Here is a 19,683-nt window from a genome sequence, read left to right on the forward strand (position 1 = left end):
TACACACGGCTATTTTTTTGTGCTAACAGTTTGGTGTATTGATAAAATCACGGTTTTCCTCTAATATGCTGCAATAGTTGACCTGGAACCCAAAGCTCAGGCTTGGGGGCTCCTTTGCCATTTAACACAGCTCCCATCGCCGTTTGCCTGTGGGAGGGTGAGCGCTGGGTTCGTCCCCGCAGCACTCCTGGGAGGAATTTTCACAGCCGGGGTCTGGCTGGGAACGCTGAGCAGCTCTGCGACTCTCGCCACCCATGCCACGTCCCGGCCGCTCTTCCCTGGCGCGGCTGGAGAGGTGACCCAAAATGAGGGGGTCGCGGGCAGCCTCAGTCCAGGGCCAGCGAGGGGATCTTGCAGACGAAAGGAAAGGCTCTGCCGCAGGCGTTGTCGTTCCAGGAGCGCAGCGCTACCTCCCAAAAAACCAAGGTGTTAGCCAAAAAAGAGGGGACCAGGAGGTAACCATGCACCGCCCTCGGGACTGGGATCTCCTGCCGTTGCAGGAGGCTTTCCCTGAATGTGCTTCCATTTGGGCTGCTCCCAGCCGTGCTCCCTCTCAGCATCCCCATCCCCGCCCTGGGGATGCCGGTGGGGAAGCCTGACCCCGGCTCGAACACGGGAGCAGGGAGGCAGCTGCAAACACATCTCCATACCACACAAAGTATCACCAGGTGACCCGTGGATGTGGTGGTTAAGTATGTCCATGAAGTCTGGATACACCTGACTGGTCTCACTGGCAATGAGGGTGGGAGGTGAGATTTTTGCACAAGCAGGAACTCCCCTGCTTCCATGAGAAGCCTCTGGGTGCAGCGAGGGAGGGGAAAGCTGGCAAACTGAGGGGTGTTTCCAGGGGCTGCATGTGGGAGGGGAAATCAGAAGCTTTGACCTTTGGCTGAATTCAGTAATTCTTCAAAGTGGGTGATGGTCCCCTCCTGCCACTGCTATGGGAGAGCGAGATGGGCTGTGAGCAGAGGGAAAGTGAGTGTGCGTGTGTGTGTGTGTGTCCACGTGGTGAAAGAGAAAACCCTTCTCTTCTCTACAAAGAAAATAGTAATAAAAAATGAAAATGCAAATCCTCAGCCTGCCAGCAACCTCTTCAGAAAAGCACACGCCGCAGTGGATTGAATTTATTGACATGCAAATAAGAGTGAAGGTGCCCTGGATGCCCGGCGCGCACTCACCGCTGCTGTGCCTGTACCAGATCTGCACGCAGTCCTCCTCCTCTGGGATGGAGTGGATCCCATCATCGGGCTGACTGCCGTCCCAGTAGTGGTAGTCGTAGGAGGAGCCATCTGTCCACTCAAAGTGACCCTCCTGGCGTGGGGCGAGCGCAGAACGGCCGCGATCGCAGAGCTGCGTTTGCTGGGGGGTGTCCCACTCCCGTGCAGACCCTGTCCCCATCCCCATCCCTGGTGCCACACAGCCCGGGGACACAAGGCAAGACTCCCACCACTCAGCAAAGGCCAGTCAGCAGGTTTGGGTTTTACAGCTGAAAACTTACCCTGGAAAGCCCCAGCATTCACAGCATTCACACCAGGGGAAGCCCAGAAATTAAACTCATATGTTTTTTAACACACCCACCCAATTCTGTGTTCCTTTTTCTTTTCCATTCCTTTCCCAAGATCTACAAAAAACTTTGCTGGCATGGGACTGTTCTCCTGATGCTCTCAATTTTTCTTTATTGCATGTTAGACTATGTATTTCCAACATGTCAGCTTCAAAAAGTTGCAGAGTATCACAAGAAGGCAATGCAACTTGGTGATTTTTGACACTGGGGACATTTCCAGATTATTTGCTATTCTGGGACCAGCAGTACAATACTCTTTCTATTAACCCATTAAAAGAATATGATGTGAAAAAATTGTAATTATTAATCTATTAATTCTAGTAACACTTTTGAAAGCAGACTGGAGGGGATGAAATTACAGCTTTGCCTCGTGTGCTGCACAACAGACCCTACGCGATTAATGGGGTGATAAAGCAACGAAGACAATCAAGTGGCTTTCCAGGGCGAAAACACAGGGAAGAGCATTTTTAAAAGCAATTTCCCACATGGTTTTGGGGACCTCTCACCTGCCGCAGGTCGTTGAGTCCCGTCCAGATGTCGGTGGGGATGCCCGGCACCCGACTGTTCACCAGGTCATACACGAAGACGTTTTCTTCCCAGCTGGCAAAACAGAGCGGTACGGAGCCGCGGAGGGGGTGTGTCAGGCAAATGGTCAGGCATGCTCCTAAGGATTCGCCCTACGGCATGGCCAAATGGGGCCCCTCTTCTAATTGCTATTGATTACTTTCCCAGGTCTGTGCAAGAGGTGCACAGCGTGGGCAAGAGGTGTGTAGTGTAGAGCTAGGGGAGAGGCAGCAGGGGAAAAAGCCCATGTAACCACATTCTACTTCTATCCCTTTTTCAAAAGTATAAAAATGCAGTTTTGGGGAATTTAGAGAATGCTACGTCAGTTTTCCTGCCAGCCCGGGAAACGTCATTTTTTTACATTGTCTTTGCACGCCTGGTGCATTGGACTCGCCCCAGTCACCGCTGCAGAGAGATGCTCAGGCTGGTGCAGAGGGATGCTGAGGCTGGGACGGGAGCCTGCAGCTGGCACAGAGGCTGTGCTTATGGGAATGGGAATTTGTCCCTGCTTTCCGTCTTCCCCAGGCCGTGCCAGGGTGGGACGATGAATTTCTGCGCTCCTCACCTGTGGATGGAGGCCAGCTTGGCTGATCTGATGCCAATGGAGAACTCGGCGCAATAGAGGTCAGCCTCAGCCCAGGTTTTGTTGATGGGGAAGTACCGGTAGCAATGGCCTTCGTACTCAGTCCAGAAGAGCGGGCAGGAGTAGGCGTGGACGGGCTCCGGCATGGCTGAGGGCAGAGCAGAGGACATCCAGCCCTGAGGGCGACGCGATGCGACGCGGCCGGGCAGGTGGCCGAGGTGGCAGTGCCCGGCCCTGCTCCCCCCACCGCACCCGGCCGAGTAACCGCCAAACACACGCAGGGAAAAACCAACTGCTGCAGAAGCCCTGCAAAAGTTTGCAAGAGCCAAAACAAACGTTGCAAAAGCTGCGAGTTTCTCGGTTTTAGCATCTCCCTAAATCAGGAGGGACATTTCACGCCAGTTTGACATCAGTTTAGGCAGAAGGTGCTTAAAACAAAGACACTGACTTTTGCTATGGCGGGCGAACCGAGATAAGGGCTCCTCTCGCCTCCGTCAGGCGCTACCGGAGCCGCCATGCCGGGACAGGAGCTGACAGCCGGGGGCCGAGGGGTCAGGGCCACGCTCTGCCCTCCTGCAAGCCCAACCTGCACCTCCTCCCTCCGAGCAAACCCCCTCGCCATCCCCCGTGTCCCCAGGCCGGGATGCCGCCGTGCACGTACGCACCCGTTGGATTTCGGCCCCATAAATGGCCGGGAGCGGTGACGGCCTATCTGCCTCCCGCCGCCAGATAAGCTCTGTGGGGCCAGCAGGGCTGCTCCTCCTCCCTCACCGCTTTTCAGCACAGCGGGGAAGTTACCCCAAAAGAGGCCATTTTGGGGGCAGGACGCATATCTGGAGCCTTTGGAGTTGCCGCTCCTGCAGTGGCATTAACCCTTCCCTCCGACCTCCTCCATGCCACACTCCCCCAGTCGCGCGTGGGGAGGACTCAGCGCACACCACCCAACACCAACGCACGCATGACCCCCAGATCTTCCAGCACATGGGCTTAACTCTCTTAGCAGCTGGTTTTTGAGCCTTGGGGAACGGCCGGCTCCCTCATCCCCATGGGGTCCTGCCGGAGCGCGCGGGGAGGCAGGCAGGGTAGGGGGAGCAGGGGGTTACGGCAGACATCAGATGCCATGAAGCTATCCAAGCAGGTAAGAGGCTCAGGGCCGGAGAGGTCAGGGTGGTGCTACAGGGCCTGCGGTACCGAGGGGCTGGGGGCAACGGCTGTCCCCGAGGGTGGGGAGAGCAAAACCCCCGCCAGCGGCAGCACAGGGATGCGGGAGCGGCGAGGGCAGCGTCGGCATGGGGAAGAGGAGAGGCGAGGTGAATTCAAAGCAGCTGTGGGAGCATTCGTGGAGCCGAATCCTTCCCTGCCCCGGCAGCTCCAGGCGGTGATTTCATCAGCTCTTTCCACATGGGGATCTCTGAGCATTTTACAAACAGCCGCCGGCCAGCCCCTGGTCCCTCCCAGCTCACAGCCCTCGCAGGCAACAAACCACAAAGGCAAAGAGCCCTTTTCTCCTCCTGAGCAAGGTGGGGAGCCCAGGCCGACTGCCGAGTCCCACGGGGCTGTCACCCCATCACCCTGCCTTGGGACCCCCAACTTCTCCCTCCGGAGGAGCCGTGTCTGGGAGCAGCTCTGCACAAACCCACCGGGAGCAGCGAGGGGCTCTCCCACCCTCATCGGCACTAGTTATGGGCTGCAGAGGGAAAAAGATAAGGCATGTTGGGCTGGAAACAAGAGGAACAGCTTTACGGGAGGGTGACCAAGTGGCAGCCAGCTCAGTGGCAATGCAAGGTTCAGCGCTCTGATTCATACCCAGCCATCCTTGCATTGGGAAAAACTTTAGAATCGCCCTAAAAATTGCAAATTGTGGCTATTATAGCAATAGAGCAGGAGGACCAGGAATGCCATGAGCTGATGTGATTTCCCGGGAGCGAAGCCCTCCTCCCTGCGTGGCACCGGCCAGGGGTCCCTGTCCCCACCAAAAGCGAAGCAGAGCAAGGGCAGAGGGTCCAACCCACGGGACAAGGCTTCGACTTCACCGCTGGGTCACAGATCTGGCACATCCTCCCCCATTCAGGACAGGGATGGGATCTGGTTCCGGCTCGCGCTGACTCCAGGTTGCTGCTCCCTCCTGCCGAGGGCACCCCGGGGGTCTGCGGCAGATGGGCGCCGCCAGCTCCCCCAGCAACTGGGATTTTATTACAGAGGCTGTGAAGCACCACGACAAACTCTTCACCTCTAGCAGCATGGTGGCAAAATTCACAGGGCCTAACCCAGCAGCATCCCCGGCAAATGGGGCCCTTCGTTCCCAAGTGCTAATTGCAGCGGGCGTCCCGCTGCCCTGGCTCCAAGCTGGGTCCGCCGGCGCCCCGATCACCCAGGAAAATCACCCTCCTTTCACTCAGAGCAGCCGAAACCAAGTCAGAGATGGAGACAGTCCCTCTTTGTTGTTCCACACTGCTTCCCATTAGGTAGCATTAATTTGACGAGCTTCAGCGAACCAGAGGTGCCTGAAGGAATTTAAGGTTAAACATACCGAAAAGGAAAATATGGGAGGTCAGCATTTAATTAGCATCTTTTCTGTTAGGTCAGGATCAGAGGCTTTGGCAATCTCTTTGGAGGAGAACTACTGCTCCCAGTTTTACAGGCAGGAACAACCGGGGGTGCTGCTTTTATCTGGGGTCTTTGCGGGCTATTTTTAGCAGGAAGGCCTTAAGAAATGGGATGCATGTTTGCAAGTGTATGAGCCCACTCATGGCTCTGTAGGAGAACCTCATAACCCAAGCCAGCAGCTGCTGATGGTATTCTGTTCTGAAAGGGGACAGGGGAAGCATCCTGGGGCTACGTAGACCAGATCCTCACTTTTAAGCGCCCCAGCAAAACGTCAGCTGCTCCGCACAGGGCAGGGGCAACACAGCCACTGCCCGTGGGACGGGGTCTCCTGCCGACCCCAAGTCATTTCATCTGTTTGTCCCCAAATACCAGGTCAAAAATGATGGCAAGAATCCTTCCTCCCTTTGGTTATTTACAGTGCAACAGTTGTAAGGTCAGGGCCACGTTTTAACGCAGCACCAACAAAATAAATGTCCAGATTTGGTTGACGAATAAGGTTCATATCAGGCAGATGTTACTAACTCAGAAAAGCTGGAAAACAAGAATTTTGGGTCAGAAAAAGAGTTTTAGACTCTCTGGATTTGTCTCTGTGCCAACAAAACTGGTGCCTTTTTATTTATTTACTAGCTGAGACCCACTGCAGAACAGCCGGGAAAACCACTTATCAAAATCTTGCAGAAGCTGGCACTGCTCTGCCAAAAAGTTTCACTTCCCCAAGTGGCCACTTTCCAACTAGAAATAATTAATTGAGAAAACCCCAGCCAGATCCACGAGTTTTGGGGTTTTTTTATTCCAGGATGCTACTGAAAAAGATGAAAAGACAACTGCGTGACTCCCACTGACTCAGCCGGCAAAGAGAGGTTTTTCCCTGACCAGCTTCATCCCGAGGTGCAATGCTGCCTCACCTCCAGTGATCCGCAGATTTGAGATATGAAGTTTGGGGCTAGAACAAGGTTGCCAAGAGATGCCCATGCGAGGAAGACTCCTGGGGGGGGACTGCAGCTTCATCAAAGGGTTTTGGACAGCAGATGCTCTTCTTGCTGGAGGGCATTGAAAGGCTTCATTTCATCAACAGCTGGTGACTTACCAAAAAGCTTAGAGACGTTAGGAGACACCTCACTGAAAGGCATTGAAAGGTCTTGAAACACCCCCCTTGGCACATCCATAAGCTAATGCTGCCATCTGACCTGAAAAAGCAAGTGAACCTCTTCTGCTCTTGGCAAGCACCAGGGTTTGGAGTGTTTCCATCAACGCCCAAGAGGCTTGTCTGCAGTTGATGCCAATGGAGAAGAGCTGAGGAGATCCCTGTCACATGCAAGGCTGGGTCCCTCCCAGGGCAGAGCCACTCCACTGGTACCTGAGGGCTGCGATGCCGAGAGCAAGGGCTGAGGAGTGTTCCCCAGCCAGCGGTCAGAACTGGGGTTCAGGGCGAGCATTCTGGTGTTCACCAACACCGAGTCACCTCTTACCAGCTCGGGGCCATGGGGAAGACCAGCAGCATGGCTTTACCCTGTGTGGGTGCTGCCGGAGCAATGGGCAGTTCTAAGGGATGGGTGAGACAACAGGACTGGGACAGGGGAGCCGCAGGACCCTCCAGGACAGCTTTGGCAGAAGGAGCCTGCAGCGAGACAGGGGGATGCGAAGTGCCAGCTCAGCCAGACATCCATCCCACCACAGCCTTGACACATCCACCAGCCCACATCCTCCTTATTGAATAAACCCCAAAAATAACCATTAAAAAGGAGGTTTGGTGGACAAGAGCATTTAGCAGGAGCTAAGACAGTGCCACTGTGTGATGCTGAGGTGCCTCACATCACCCGTGCCTTTAGAAGCATGTCCTTCAGCCCTAAGACCACAGTCATGACAGACAAACAATCTCACCTTCGTGTCATTTGCAATATTTATCTTTCATTAACAGACAAAAAAGTCTCATGCTTAGCACCCACCTTCAAAAAAAGCAGACCACAGGAGGGTTTTCAGTCTGTGTGTCTGGGTTTAGTGGGATGTATGGAGCTGGAGGGGATGGTGTCCACTGGTGGATGTAAAGCTCATTTAATAACTGGGCAAGATTTTACACACTCTGATGTGGTTTTTAAAGTGCGTATTACAAACTTCCAAGTAAAATTTTAAACGCCAGTTGAAGCACGTTGGAAGTGACATTCCTTCACACAGAGGGCTTTGCTTTTCTAAATCCTGTGACAAACCCAAGCTGGTTTTACGGCTTCAAATCTTCTGCCATGTACGGTTGGAGTTGTGAGGCTTCGGCAGATGCCAGCAGCAGCCCTCCTGCAGCCGGCACTAACAGATAGGGGTTATCTTGCAGGGGTTTTTTTTCCTCCTTAACTAGTTCTGGCGAAGCTCCCACGGAGTAGGTGTCTGGCCGGAAAGCTGGGCTTGTGTTCTTTTTCTCATGAACTCACTGAACACCACTTAAGGAGCCCCTTTCTGCTCACATTCCCACACAAATCTAACAGGGTGCAAAGAAGCCTGGAGCAGCGACTCTCGCTCGCGCCAGCCCCATGAAAAAGTTTGCAAGAACCTTAAGCGGCATAAAGCAGCTGCCATCACCACCAGCTCAGGGGGGAAAAAAGAGGGGGGAAATAAGGGGCAATCGCTTGTTTGTGGCCACTTTTCACGTGCAGTAAGTGCGAATAAATACATGGGGAGCCACGGTGCCCCCCCCGCCCATCCTGCCGCGCTGTGTGCCTGCAGTCCTGCACCGCTCACTCGTGTGCCTCCCAGCAGTTATTTCTACCCGCTGCCCCTGCCGTCCACGCCGGACGCACGGTAGGGACGACTGAAGGTCCACAGCACCGTGCCACGCAAGTGCGCACCGCTGAAGGCAAAATCACTGCCTTACACACAGCAACAAAGCCAGAGCAGAGACAGCTTCAATATCCCGGGAGAGAGAGACCGGGGCTGCTCTCGGCACGTCTCCCCAAAGGAAGAAGAAAGTTGATTTCAAGGAAAGTCAGAGATTTCTGGAGCAGTCGGAGAAAGGGGAGAGGCAGCTGCTGACCCTGCCGGAGGTCCGCGCGCTCCTCTCCCTGCTAGTGCTGCTGTAGTTTAAGGATTACCTTTACCCGCAGTCGCAATCAACGCTTTGCACTCACCTTGGCTGATCTTTATGTTCGTCTGGGGGAAAGCCTGGGCAGCGAACAACGCCGCGGAGAGGAGCGCACACACGTCCCAGCCGGTGCCCATCGCCAGGGAGGGAGGACGGGGCGCTCCCCCGGCTCTGCGGGCAGCCGGTGGCAGGGGTCACTGCTCGGTCCGGGACCTCCCGGCTGTGCCAGGGAGGCTGCCGGCGCGGAGGTGGATATAGGCGCTGTGCTGCTCCCTCCCCCAAAAGCAGCGGCTCTCCCATCCCAGTGACACACACACCTCCCCACCCGCCGCCGCCAGCCGAGCCCGGCCACGCTCGTTGCATCCCACCCCAAGGGACCTGCGCCCAGACCTCTGCCCAGGGCCTGCCTCCGGGGGGGTGCGCGTCTCCTCCTGGAGAGCCTTTGTCCCACAACGGAGGCTGCAGGCAAGCAAGGAAATCCCTTATCTACCCCCTCCGGTTGCGTCTTGAAACATTTTGTGTCCCCAATTTAGCAGTGCCCAAGTGCCCTGTGCTGGCTGCCTTGCCCCGCAGGGATGCCGGCGGGCATCAGCGCGGAGGGGAGCTCGGGGCAGACCCTGACCTTGGGGTCCCTGAAGAATGTGCCTCTTTTGCCCGCTCTGCAAGGCCAGCAGCCCTTCAAACCCAGGGCAGAGTTAGGAGCTGGAAGGCGAGGGCTGTGCTACCGCGGCCGCTGCGCAGCGTGGGCACCCCGGGAAAGGCGGGCTGCAGCTGGGGCAAGCAGGTGGAGAGGGTCCCCAGGGCTGCAGGGCAGCACTGCCTTGTTCCAGGCTTCCTGCAGCCCGGAACTGTGGGGTTTAACCCATTACTGCCCCATTTGGTGATTTAACCAGGCGCACTAAAACAGCCTGGAAGGGGAAACCACCAGCTGTGCCGGGGGCCCGAGGCTGTTCCAGGAACTCACACTATGCCTCTCTGCCGGGTCCATGCAGCCCTGTAACAGCATCAGTCCATATTATTAACAGTCAATATTATCTAGCACATCTCCTTTCCCTGGTCAAACATTTTTTGGAAATAAACTTCAGATTTTTTAAAATACCGTATAAAGTCCTTTCCTAGCTGTTGCACTGGTAGGGAAACGGTATATGCACAAATGCTATGAAATTTTGGTGGTCCTGCTCCCTTTTGAATTTATGCCTTAAAACAGCATTGAACAAGCTGCTTGGGAACACAGCCAATTCTATTCCCTTTTTATTTTTAACTACATATTAACATTTTCAGTCTTTTCTGGGACTTGAGTTGGGATGACCTCTGTTTTTACAGGCAAGATCCAGATAGAAACAATTTGGGGTGACATAAAGATTTCAGTATAGCAAAGTATCCAGACTTACTCAGAGACAGTAGCTCATTCAATCAACTTTCATATATTATTTTCTTCGCATTAAATAAAACCTATTGAGAAAACTCCCCTCCCCCTTTCATTTGCATTTCCATACATTGGTCTGAAACTATATGGCTCAAGGAAAAGTCTATTGGTATATCAGACCACTAAAAATGAAGAAATTCAAGAGTATTAGAAGCCAAGGCATGCCTTCTCCCTTCATCACTGCGCACCATCCCCAGATAAAGCCAGTGCTATAAGCAATTATCAGCAAACTACGGAACAAAACTCCGAGCGTATTAATCAACTCCCAAAGCACAAACGTTTATACTTAAAGAGAGAGCAGAGATGCAGGATAACTTTAATCCTGTTTCTAACGACAGACCGGCCGCAGCAGCATCCCCCCGCAGTGCCGGCAGGAGCACTGAGCCCCCCGTGCTGCCCCCTGAGCCGGCGGCTCCGTGCCCGGCGTGGCAGCTGGGCACCGGCTCGGCTCCCAGTACTGGGAAAGTACACGCACGTCCTGCACGCGGAGCCGGCTGGAGTTGCTGCCGCACGTCGGGTTACCTTCCGATCTCACAAAGCATGAGATGTGTCCTACCTGCTGGGTGCAGCCCCCGGAGCGCAGCCACCTCTCCTTTACTCAGCCCTTCTGCTCCCCTCCCCCTCCCCAGGCTATTTTCTGATTGCCCTCCAGGCCGGCAGCTCCTCGGTGGGCTTCAATCCTGGGGCCAGACTCTTCTCAGTGGGGCCCAGGGAAAGGACAAGGGGCAACGGGCACAAACTGGAACACAGGAAATTCCATCTCAACATGCGGAAAAAATTCTTTACTTGGAGGGTGGCAGAGCACTGGCACAGGCTGCCCAGAGAGGTGGTGGAGTCTCCTCTGGAGAAATTAAAACCTTACCTGGACGCATTCCTGTGCAACTGCTGTAGGTGACTCCGCTTTGGCAGGGGGGTTGCACTAGATGATCTCCAGAGGTCCCTTCCAACCCCCGCCATTCTGTGATTCTGTCATTTATTGACCTTTCCTCGGGGCTCCCTTGACAATTTTTGGCAGTGTATGTACATGACACCCCCCTCCCTGGGAAACAGAGACCGCACGGGCCAGGGCCAGACTCATGGGCGAGAGTGCCTTGTGTTAACATTTCATCCCCAGTGTTCGAGCAACGCACATGGCAGGTCTTGGGTCAGCCTCAGTGGATGCCCAGAGCTCATGCTGCTGCCCAGACCCCCACGTGGAAGAATATTAATGTTGATGGCAGTGACTGCTGAAACCACAGCTCCTCGTCTGAGCCTTTTCAAGTTACGGGAAGAGATCAGCCTCCCGCAGTGCGTGTTTGTCCAGGACACCCCGTGGGCTCCCTCTCCACCATGATTTATTGATGAGACAAACCAGGAGGAAGCTGGAGAACAGAGATTTGCCATTGACCGCGCTGCGGGACAGAGGAGGAATTCACCTTGCAGAGAAGCAGGTTAGAATTGAAACCCACCGTCCACACCATGCTTGGAAAGAGGATGCCCGTGGGCAGCCCTGCGGCAACCACGATCCCCACGGCTTTCTGCTAACATAGGGCAGTGGTGCTGGAGAGCAGCAGGGAGCTACACACAGTGGTCAGTAAGAAGCGAAGGCATTGACCAGGGGACAGCCAACACGACCACACCAAGGGTAAGCTCCTACCTGTGTTCACCCCCAGCCACAGCAACTGGGCGATGGTTCAGCAACAAGGTCCCTCAGGCCTTTTTTGCCATCCTCTGTCCGAGGCCATGCAACACTCGGCTCGGGAGCAGGGTGTCTGCGCTGTCCCTCTCCCCTGGCTGCTGAGAGACGGCCTCCGGACGAAGAGAGGAGTTATCTCTGGTAGCCTCCTTGTATGGTTTGCATTCCCTCCTCCACGATGGCAGGGTCACCGTATCAGACTTGGCTGTCACATGGAGAACACGCACAGGGATGCTCAGAGAGCAGAAGGGAATGAAACACCCACAACTCAATGTAAACAGGAGCAGGTCCCGGATCGAAGGTGTGCTGCAGGGATGCTCGTATCAGAGTTACACCACAGACCTTCACACTGGAGCACAAACACCCTGGACCACAGCAAGGACTATTGATCAACACACCAACATCTGCCCAAACAAGCATTCAACTTTTGGGTTTTTTTGCTTTTTAAGACTTACCTGTCCCAAACAAAAAATGGAAGTGAAATAGGCATGTACATGCATTGTTTTCTTTTTAAAAATCAAAATACTAAAAGCACAGGAGGTAACAGGGGTTCATTCTGGGCTGCGTTTGATGACCAAAGGGGAGGGAGATGATTGCTGCCTGCCCCACCACATGCCAGCTCTGGATGAGCATCGCTCTGACCTCCAGTTTCACAGCGGCCGCAGCAAAGGCAAAGCTTCCCACGGCACCCAGCCCCAGGCCCCTGCCCCAAACGCCTCTGGTTTGCTCAAGGCAACTCTCCCCCTTCCAGTGAAAAGGGACTTTGCTCTGAGCCAGGGCAGGCAGTGAGCGCGTTGGTTCGCCGCTCTCCCAAGCAGCCCATGGGCACCCTGGGGACCACTGCAGGGGCCAAAGGCTACTGCCCAGCATTTCACAGGTGACCAGGGGAGCAGGATACGGCCATATCCCGGGGCCCTTCCCCACCTCCTCTGCTTGGTCACTGCAGCACTGATGTGGCGGCAGAGCTGACCCATCCATGACACCCTGAGGCTTTCCAGTCCAACGCAGATAAACGCTGCTGGAGACAGGACCCATCCTGCCTTCTCCAAAATGAAGGCATGGAAAGACAATAAAGCCATGGGCCAGGTCCAGCTCTCTTCAAGGCCACGTCCCGCTTGCTTGATGTTTTGAACGGGCTGTAAGCAAGATACAGATTTTTATACAGTCTCAATGGTGATAAACAGAGCAATAATAATTTAGGGCCAACTCCTGCAAAGAACCAACACCCAGAGCCCCGTGCAGAGACTTTGTCCGACCCGCAGCGCATTGGGTATCTTCTGGATGGAAGCACGCATGGCTAGACCAACACCCTCTCCTGACCGACCCCCATCAGCAGGCCCCCAGTTTCTCTAAAATTACTCCTGGTTCATCTGCAGTGAGTAACAAGGGGGTAAACACCAACGTTTTGGCTTTCCTTGTGCCATAAACATAACTGATGGAACTCAACACAAAGCTGAATTCTGCTAACAAGTACCACCCCAGTCTATGTGGCACAATTAAATAGAATTTTATTTTCAATAAATATACAATCTGCATCATACCAGACAATACGCTGTGAAAAATAAAATGTACAGAAGCAACCAACAGGACAGCTTGACTGTAGCTAAGTTCACTTGGTGACCTGGAAAACTACCTGGGTTAACACACACAACACAGAAAGAGCCACTGCAGTCTGTGAGAGAATTAAAATTGTGTATTTTGGGTCTTCTGAACTGCAAAAGTCTCCCCTCATCAGGTTTCTTTTGCAGAACACAGGTTTGAAAAGACATGAGCTGGCTTTCCCAGTACAAACGCTATTGGAAATGTTTACTTTGCTATATCATCACTGCATCTACTGGACGCACACAGACTGCTATCGAGAGTGGCAGGTCTCACCGCTGACGTGACATCGGATCCGTTTGACGCGGGGCTGCACGGCCACACGCACGGGCATGCCCCGGCACACAAATGCACGCGTACGTACTAACAGGAGCGTAATTCTGTTAAAACTAGTACAAGGACAAAACTGGAGTCAGAATCGATTTCACCACAGGTTCTACCGTTTAAAAAAATATTCTAGCCTAATTACCACGTTCACCAACGAGAGCACACGGGTACTTATATCTCCAAGCGGATGAGCCATGGATTTGGACTGGAAGGACAGCGCAGGCAACTCCCAACTCTTCCACCCGCTCAGCGCTTCCCACGGCACCTCCAAGCACAGCCCACGCCGCCCGGCCACGCGCTCCGCCGCACGGGATGCAAACAGCCGAGCGGTGCCGGGTGCGAGCAGCGAGAGGGCCGGCCGGCCGGGCCGCTGGTGGCCCCAGGGGAATGGCCGGGACCCGGCGGGACATGGTTCGCAGAGACCAGCATGGCCGGTTGGGTGCCGGCAGCTCCTTCAATCCAACGGAGCTGCTGTGGGGTGTGTGGAGGGTGTGAGGTGGGGTGTTTTGGTCGGTGGTTTGTTTTTTATTTTCCTCGTCCGCCTGCTTGGTCTGGCTGCTGTTAGTCCCCCACCTCATGTCACCTCCAGGGATGCCGGAGAGACGCGGTCACACTCCTCCCGGGACCGCAGGCTGTGCCACTGCTCCACGGCCGTTCGGTGCGCATTGAGCATCCGGCGCCAGTGGTTGGACTCGGGGGCGCCCGTCGAGTACTGCCCGATCACGATCCTCCCAATGAAGTCGTTGCTGCTCTTCACGTTGTGCCCGTACACTGGGGAGAGCAGAAACAGAGACCGGTTGAGGCAAAAGCATCCCTTGTCCACCCGGAGCACTGCCCCTGGAAAGCCAAACGTCCTGCCCATGCCCGCTCAGGCAGCACTCCGGACACCAGCGTTTTTGGCGTATAACTCAGCACCTCAAAAACGTTAGAGACCGAATCGGGAGTTTGGAAGGCATAAGATAAGCTGTACATAGATAGAAATACAACGCAAATAAACAGGACACAAATCCACAGTTACCGTGGTATTTAGCAAGAACAGGTGAAGTAGACTCACAGGATGGTTTGGGTTAGAAGGGACCCGAAAGACCATCGAGTTCCAACCCCCCTGCCGCGGGCAGGGACACCTCCCACCAGACCAGGTTACTCAAAGCCCCCTCCGACCCGGCCTTGAAGTAGAATTACACCGTGTAAAGACATGCTGAAAGCTCTGCCTGGGCATCGTGAAATGACGAAAGCAGGCAAGCAGCCCCCACCTGGGTAAATGCACAAGCAGCATCTCAAACTGTCCTCCTCCTAATGCAAATGTCCATCCACCAGTGCTAACCGACAGCCTTCCCGACTCGGAGACAGGAATCACACACGTACAGGCTGTCAGCGGGATGTTTGTACAGAAACAATTTGCCATAATTATTGCTGCGGCTCCTTGTTAAAGTCCAGGAAAGCAACCGAGGGAGAGACATCAACCCAACACCCGGTCCTTTGGATTAGCCCAGTCTCCTGGAACTAAAGATCGCAGACAGCAGCAAACTCTAATGATGGGCCTGATCCCAGGAAAGGCCGCGCGCCGCCGCCGGACAGCAGCAAAAGCACTTTGTGTTCTGCAAACTGAAGCCCTGCCTCGGCTCATTAGAAAGTTGAACAAAAAGTCTGCGCAAGCTGAAGCCTGAATATCTATGGCCACTGCCTGGAATATTAAGGATTAAAGAACCTCCCCGGGAAAGAGAGGGATTTTTCAGAACAAATGTCCGCAGGGGCTCCAAATCCACCCAGGCGAGTTCAAAGGGGGAGCGCAGGCTGGCAGGGAGCCGAGAGCCTGGCGCGGAGCCCAGCGCTGCCCCCGCTGCCCTGCCCCACAGCAGCACCAGCTCTCCGGGGCTGCTGGAAACCAGCGCTGGCAGCAAAGCCGCCCTGGGCATCCCTGGCGGCAGCAGCACCCGATGCAGCGCGCGCCCTTCCGGGCAGGCAGGACACCCAGCGCTAAGCACTCCGACTCCCTTGTAGCCAGGCACCTTTGTCAAGGCTGTGTATTCCCTATTATGACATATCCCGCAATTAATTAGTAATATTTTAGCGTGCTGCTGAGTATCTCTACCATCTCCCTACTCTGCAAAGGCTGGTTTCCAGCTACTGCACCAGTATGGGATCTTGCTCTGGGTGACTCAGGTGCCACCTGCCAGTGCAGTCCCAAAATAAAGCTGCAGAAGGATACGTCTCACTTTATACCTTCCGACAGCTCGGACACACAGTTTATGGGCAGAGACAGTTCTCCACATCGAATTACCTGGGGATATTTTTGTTAATAACAGACCTTCAAATGTCCCAACCATTTCTCCAAATAATTGCACTAAAAAAAAAATTACACAGCAACTCAGAGCATTGTAAGTCTACCTTCAAACTACGGGGAGAAATTAACTGGGGCTACATCCTCCCCGTAGGAAGACTGCATCCCTCCTGCTTGTCGCCATCAGTTATTGAGGGGTGATGCCATCAGCTCTCTGCGACGTGCCGCCGAGGAAGGGCCCCTGTCAAGAGGCCGGGTTGGTGGTATTTGGAAAAGCCACCTTTTGAGGATGCGGTGAAGAATGTGAAGCCGTCCATCGCCAACTAGTACACAGCCTGCCAGAGTTATTAACGAGTTCTCCTACAAGGCAATGGATCACAAGTGTAGACAGCATGGCTGTGCTGCATGTCCTGCTATGATTTATTATCCTAGAGAAAACAAATATTGTGATAAAATCACATAAAAATACCCTCAAACCAAATGCCTCCCTAATTTTTTATATAGGGTGGGTTTTTTTGGCTTTTTTTTTTTCCCATTTTTTTTTCCCAAGAATGAAAGAAGATGAAGCCCAATCCTGGGAGACAATACCAAGTAATTTAAATCAAGAAGTCTTAAAGGCCATCAATTAATCACAGGATAAATTAACAGTGGGGAAGTACTCCAGGCATACCAATTCCTCAGAAATAATCCCTGTCAGGATTGTAAAACAAGTAGGTGTGCTAGCTAAGGGGACCTGTTATTTTACTGTTGATCCAAGCATTTTGAATTCGTATAAGGTGTCTTACTAATCTCATCGTGTCAGGTAATTAGCATGTTGATTCCTTTAGGGTATTAATGGACGAATTATGCAAGCATTGTTGCTTCTATCGTTAACTAGTTCAGATAGCACAGAGGCAGACCTATTGCTGAAGAACAGGGAAGACATTTTCCACAGCAAAATGCTTATTCACACACAGGCGGTAAGAGGTGGCACTAGATTCGACCTCAGGTTTACAGACTTGCAGCTTCACCGCAGCAGCTTTCTCAAAAGATGAGAGATTTTCGCGTGCCAAAAATTCAGCTTCACTCATCAGTTCCCGAGCCTTTAAAACTCAAGGACATGCCTTTCTCGGAGGCTAATTGCTTTATTCCACTCTTAAAATGGCCACTATTTGCTGAGCAAATTTGCTGATGGTTGAGGCGCACGGAGCTGTTGCGTGGACCTTACCCAGGAGAAGGTGCTAAAGTTAGTGTTGTGAAAATAAACCCTTTTCTTTGCACACATTCAGGAGCACGATTTTGCCTATTGCTGTCACTGGTTCTTCCAAGAACGGCTCGGAAAGGAAAACCATAGGAGCCCGTAAGCCCTGGTGGGCTGTGCTGCTGCACCGGGCCGGAGACGTTCTGCACGGCGGGCTCCCGTCCTGGGCAGGGACAGGGAGCAGCTCTCCCCCCTTCCGTCCCCTGCTGCAGCAACCACTTCTCTTCTCAGACGAGGAACTGTTTCCTTCAATGCCAACGAGCACGCACTAGCCATTACACTTCATACGCTCACGTCCGACGCTTCGGTCTGCTCCAAAGCCAGCAGAAGTGGTGAACATCCCGCTCTTGATACAGACCCCACATGTACCACTCACGTACTGACCAGGACTCCCGGGTGCTTGGGCACGATCCCAAAATGACTTTTCAAGGTAAAAGGCGAGCTGCACGTCGTTGTGGGGCTGATGCCTGCCCTGGCCGGAGGGGGACCTGCCGACACGTCAGGCATCCACAGGAAGCCCCAGGAGCCCCTCTGAGCAGCAAACCCCCGCAGAGCTGCGGAGAGGCCACCAGCCTAGGGGTGGGCAGCCTCTGCCAGAGCCCCTCTGCTTTTTGCACCCGCGTACCACGGCTATAGTCCCACCTGCAGCGAAGCCAACTCCACACAAGCTCACGCCTTCAGCCTCAGGAGGAGAAAAGCTCTGGCTCTTTCTTTTCAGCTTCTTACACAAGAGGTAGAGATGGAGAAGCCCCTCTGGCCCAGCCCTTGGGACAGCAGTTGGGCGCTGTGCCACGCTCCAAGCCCAGGTTACAGCACAAGCGGATTGAGCTGTATTCCCCGATGTCTGAGCATCCCCTTCCAGACTCTGAAAGGAGCTCAGAGTAAATTTCAGATTAAATCTGCTCTTGGTCACAAAAAACAGTAACTCCGCGGAGCTGCTCAGAAGCAGAAAATGAGGTAATTATCATTTGGGGTTTTCAGACTGATCCAGACTCTGGCTATGGACAGGTAGACACTGCTTTCCATTTAAGAAACCTATTTTCCTGACAGAAACTACACACCTGATCTCATGAGCTCTTTTTCCACCATCGCAGTAATTTACACAATAGCAACATCCATTTCCAGGCCAACAGAGAGCAAAAAGCAATTAAGGAAGCAGAGGTCAAACCAATTCCTTCTGCAGCTGCTCTTTACTGAGGGATGCATTTGGAAACAGAAAGGCTTCTTAAAAAAAAATAAATATCTTTATTATAGAAATGCTGAAATATAAAAGAAAATTGGGTTCGCTTATGTCCATTTAAAGGGTTGAATTCTTGAGGACAAGCAATGCGATGTAAATAAAACATTTTTATGTTATATACTTATTGATACAGTGCTCCTAAATGATCCGTATCAAACTGATGGGGGCCTGGGTGCTACACGAAACCTTTTTTTGGGGGTAGGGGCCCACGTCCCCCGTGGGGCTCCTGCGCGGGAGGGCTGGCTGGGTGGCACGCAGTCCCGGCTGCCGCGGTCCCCGCAGGGCTGAGCAGCACAGCACGGCGGGTACCAGGCACTGCACAGCCCAGAGCTGCATCCCCGGGGTGGCAGGGGCTGCCAGGAGACGTGACGGGACTTGGAGCGCCAACATTCGGCTCCAGGTGCAACTCCTTAGCTTTCCCTTATCTCCTACCAACCCTGGTCACGTAGAATTGCTTTTCACCGGTTGACAGTTCTGCTTGTCGCTACACGATCTGGCACTCGCCTCTGACCCATCAGCCCCGGCACCAGATCCAGCCCAAACGCCCTGTACCTTCCCCTTTGTCTCTACACCGAGACGTGCAAAGCGGGTACTCGTGAAGAGCACGCCTGCACAGTAACCCTCATTTATGACTTACGTGCAGTAGTAGAATTTAAGCTGGCGTTTCAAATATTAATTCATCCTTTGACTGAGCATATTAGCAGCCTTGAAATGATCAGGAAGGAGCGCTAGTTCAGAAAATTTCCTCAAGCTAACTTCAAGGCTATCAGTACCATTTATGTGATGGCGGAAGAGCTTTACGCAGAAGCAGCTCGCTCAGCCGGGGCCACAAACCACCTGCACCTCCTGTGAGTCATCTGCCAGATGTGCCCAGCAGTTACGGCCGCACAGCACCTCTGCTCCCCCCTGCAGCTGCCGGAGCACTTACAGCAGCCTCTCCCGGAGTAACGGGCAGAGAAATCTCAGCGCACCGGAGCGGGTGGGAGCTCTGGCACAAATAATTTAACTCTTCTTCAGCCACCTACATCAGTTACCTGCAGCGCAATTAAAACTATTTAACTCACAGAGAAGAATAATAACAAGCAGGAATGTGCCTCTGTTTTTCATCTGCCCTCTCGCTCAGGCTGGACATCAAGCAGAACACCCTCACCCGGTTTATACTAGTTTGCCATTAGCTTATTTACAGCATACCATCACCCACTCTCTAACAAATTGCCCCCAAAGTTTTGGGGTTTATTTATTTATTTATTTGTTTGTTTTCAAATGCAATTTGGCTGCATCCTGCATGTTTTAAAATGCCATAAATAATTGAGCAGCCCTTGGCGCGGCTCACGTGCAGCCCTCCGCCACACGACGTTGCCGCACAGCGTGCCAGCCGGCGCGATGACAGAGCCAGCCCGCCGCGGGGGGGACGGGACGGACACACTTCCCAGCACAGCAGACGCAGCCCAGGGACCAGCTCCCCGGGGGAAGAGACCCCCAAGGCATTAGAGGGTTCTGCCCTTTTCCT

The 19,683-nt window shown here is 53.6% G+C and overlaps 2 protein-coding genes across 2 annotated transcripts in view; both read right to left on the reverse strand.

The window, feature by feature from the left end:
- Window positions 1–326: 326 nt before the first annotated feature.
- Window positions 327–8,522, reverse strand: CLEC19A (C-type lectin domain containing 19A; the record flags this gene model as incomplete). Its single annotated transcript, XM_082490545.1, has 5 exons — window positions 327–406; window positions 1,179–1,311; window positions 2,071–2,164; window positions 2,694–2,859; window positions 8,432–8,522. The coding sequence occupies 5 exons, from the start codon at window positions 8,520–8,522 to the stop codon at window positions 327–329; spliced, it is 564 nt and encodes a 187-aa protein (XP_082346671.1).
- Window positions 8,523–13,986: 5,464 nt separating this feature from the next.
- The window catches only part of SYT17 (synaptotagmin 17), a gene marked incomplete at both ends in the record, with an annotated part of 38,360 nt that continues 32,663 nt past the window's right edge, over window positions 13,987–19,683 (reverse strand). Inside the window, one exon of the mRNA XM_082490811.1 lies at window positions 13,987–14,183. Coding sequence (XP_082346937.1) covers window positions 13,987–14,183 — 197 coding nt within the window. The remainder of the gene's footprint in view (window positions 14,184–19,683) is intronic.

The sequence above is a fragment of the Vanellus vanellus genome (assembly GCF_965231255.1).
Source record: "Vanellus vanellus genome assembly, chromosome: 14".
Classification (NCBI taxonomy): Eukaryota; Metazoa; Chordata; class Aves; order Charadriiformes; family Charadriidae; genus Vanellus; species Vanellus vanellus.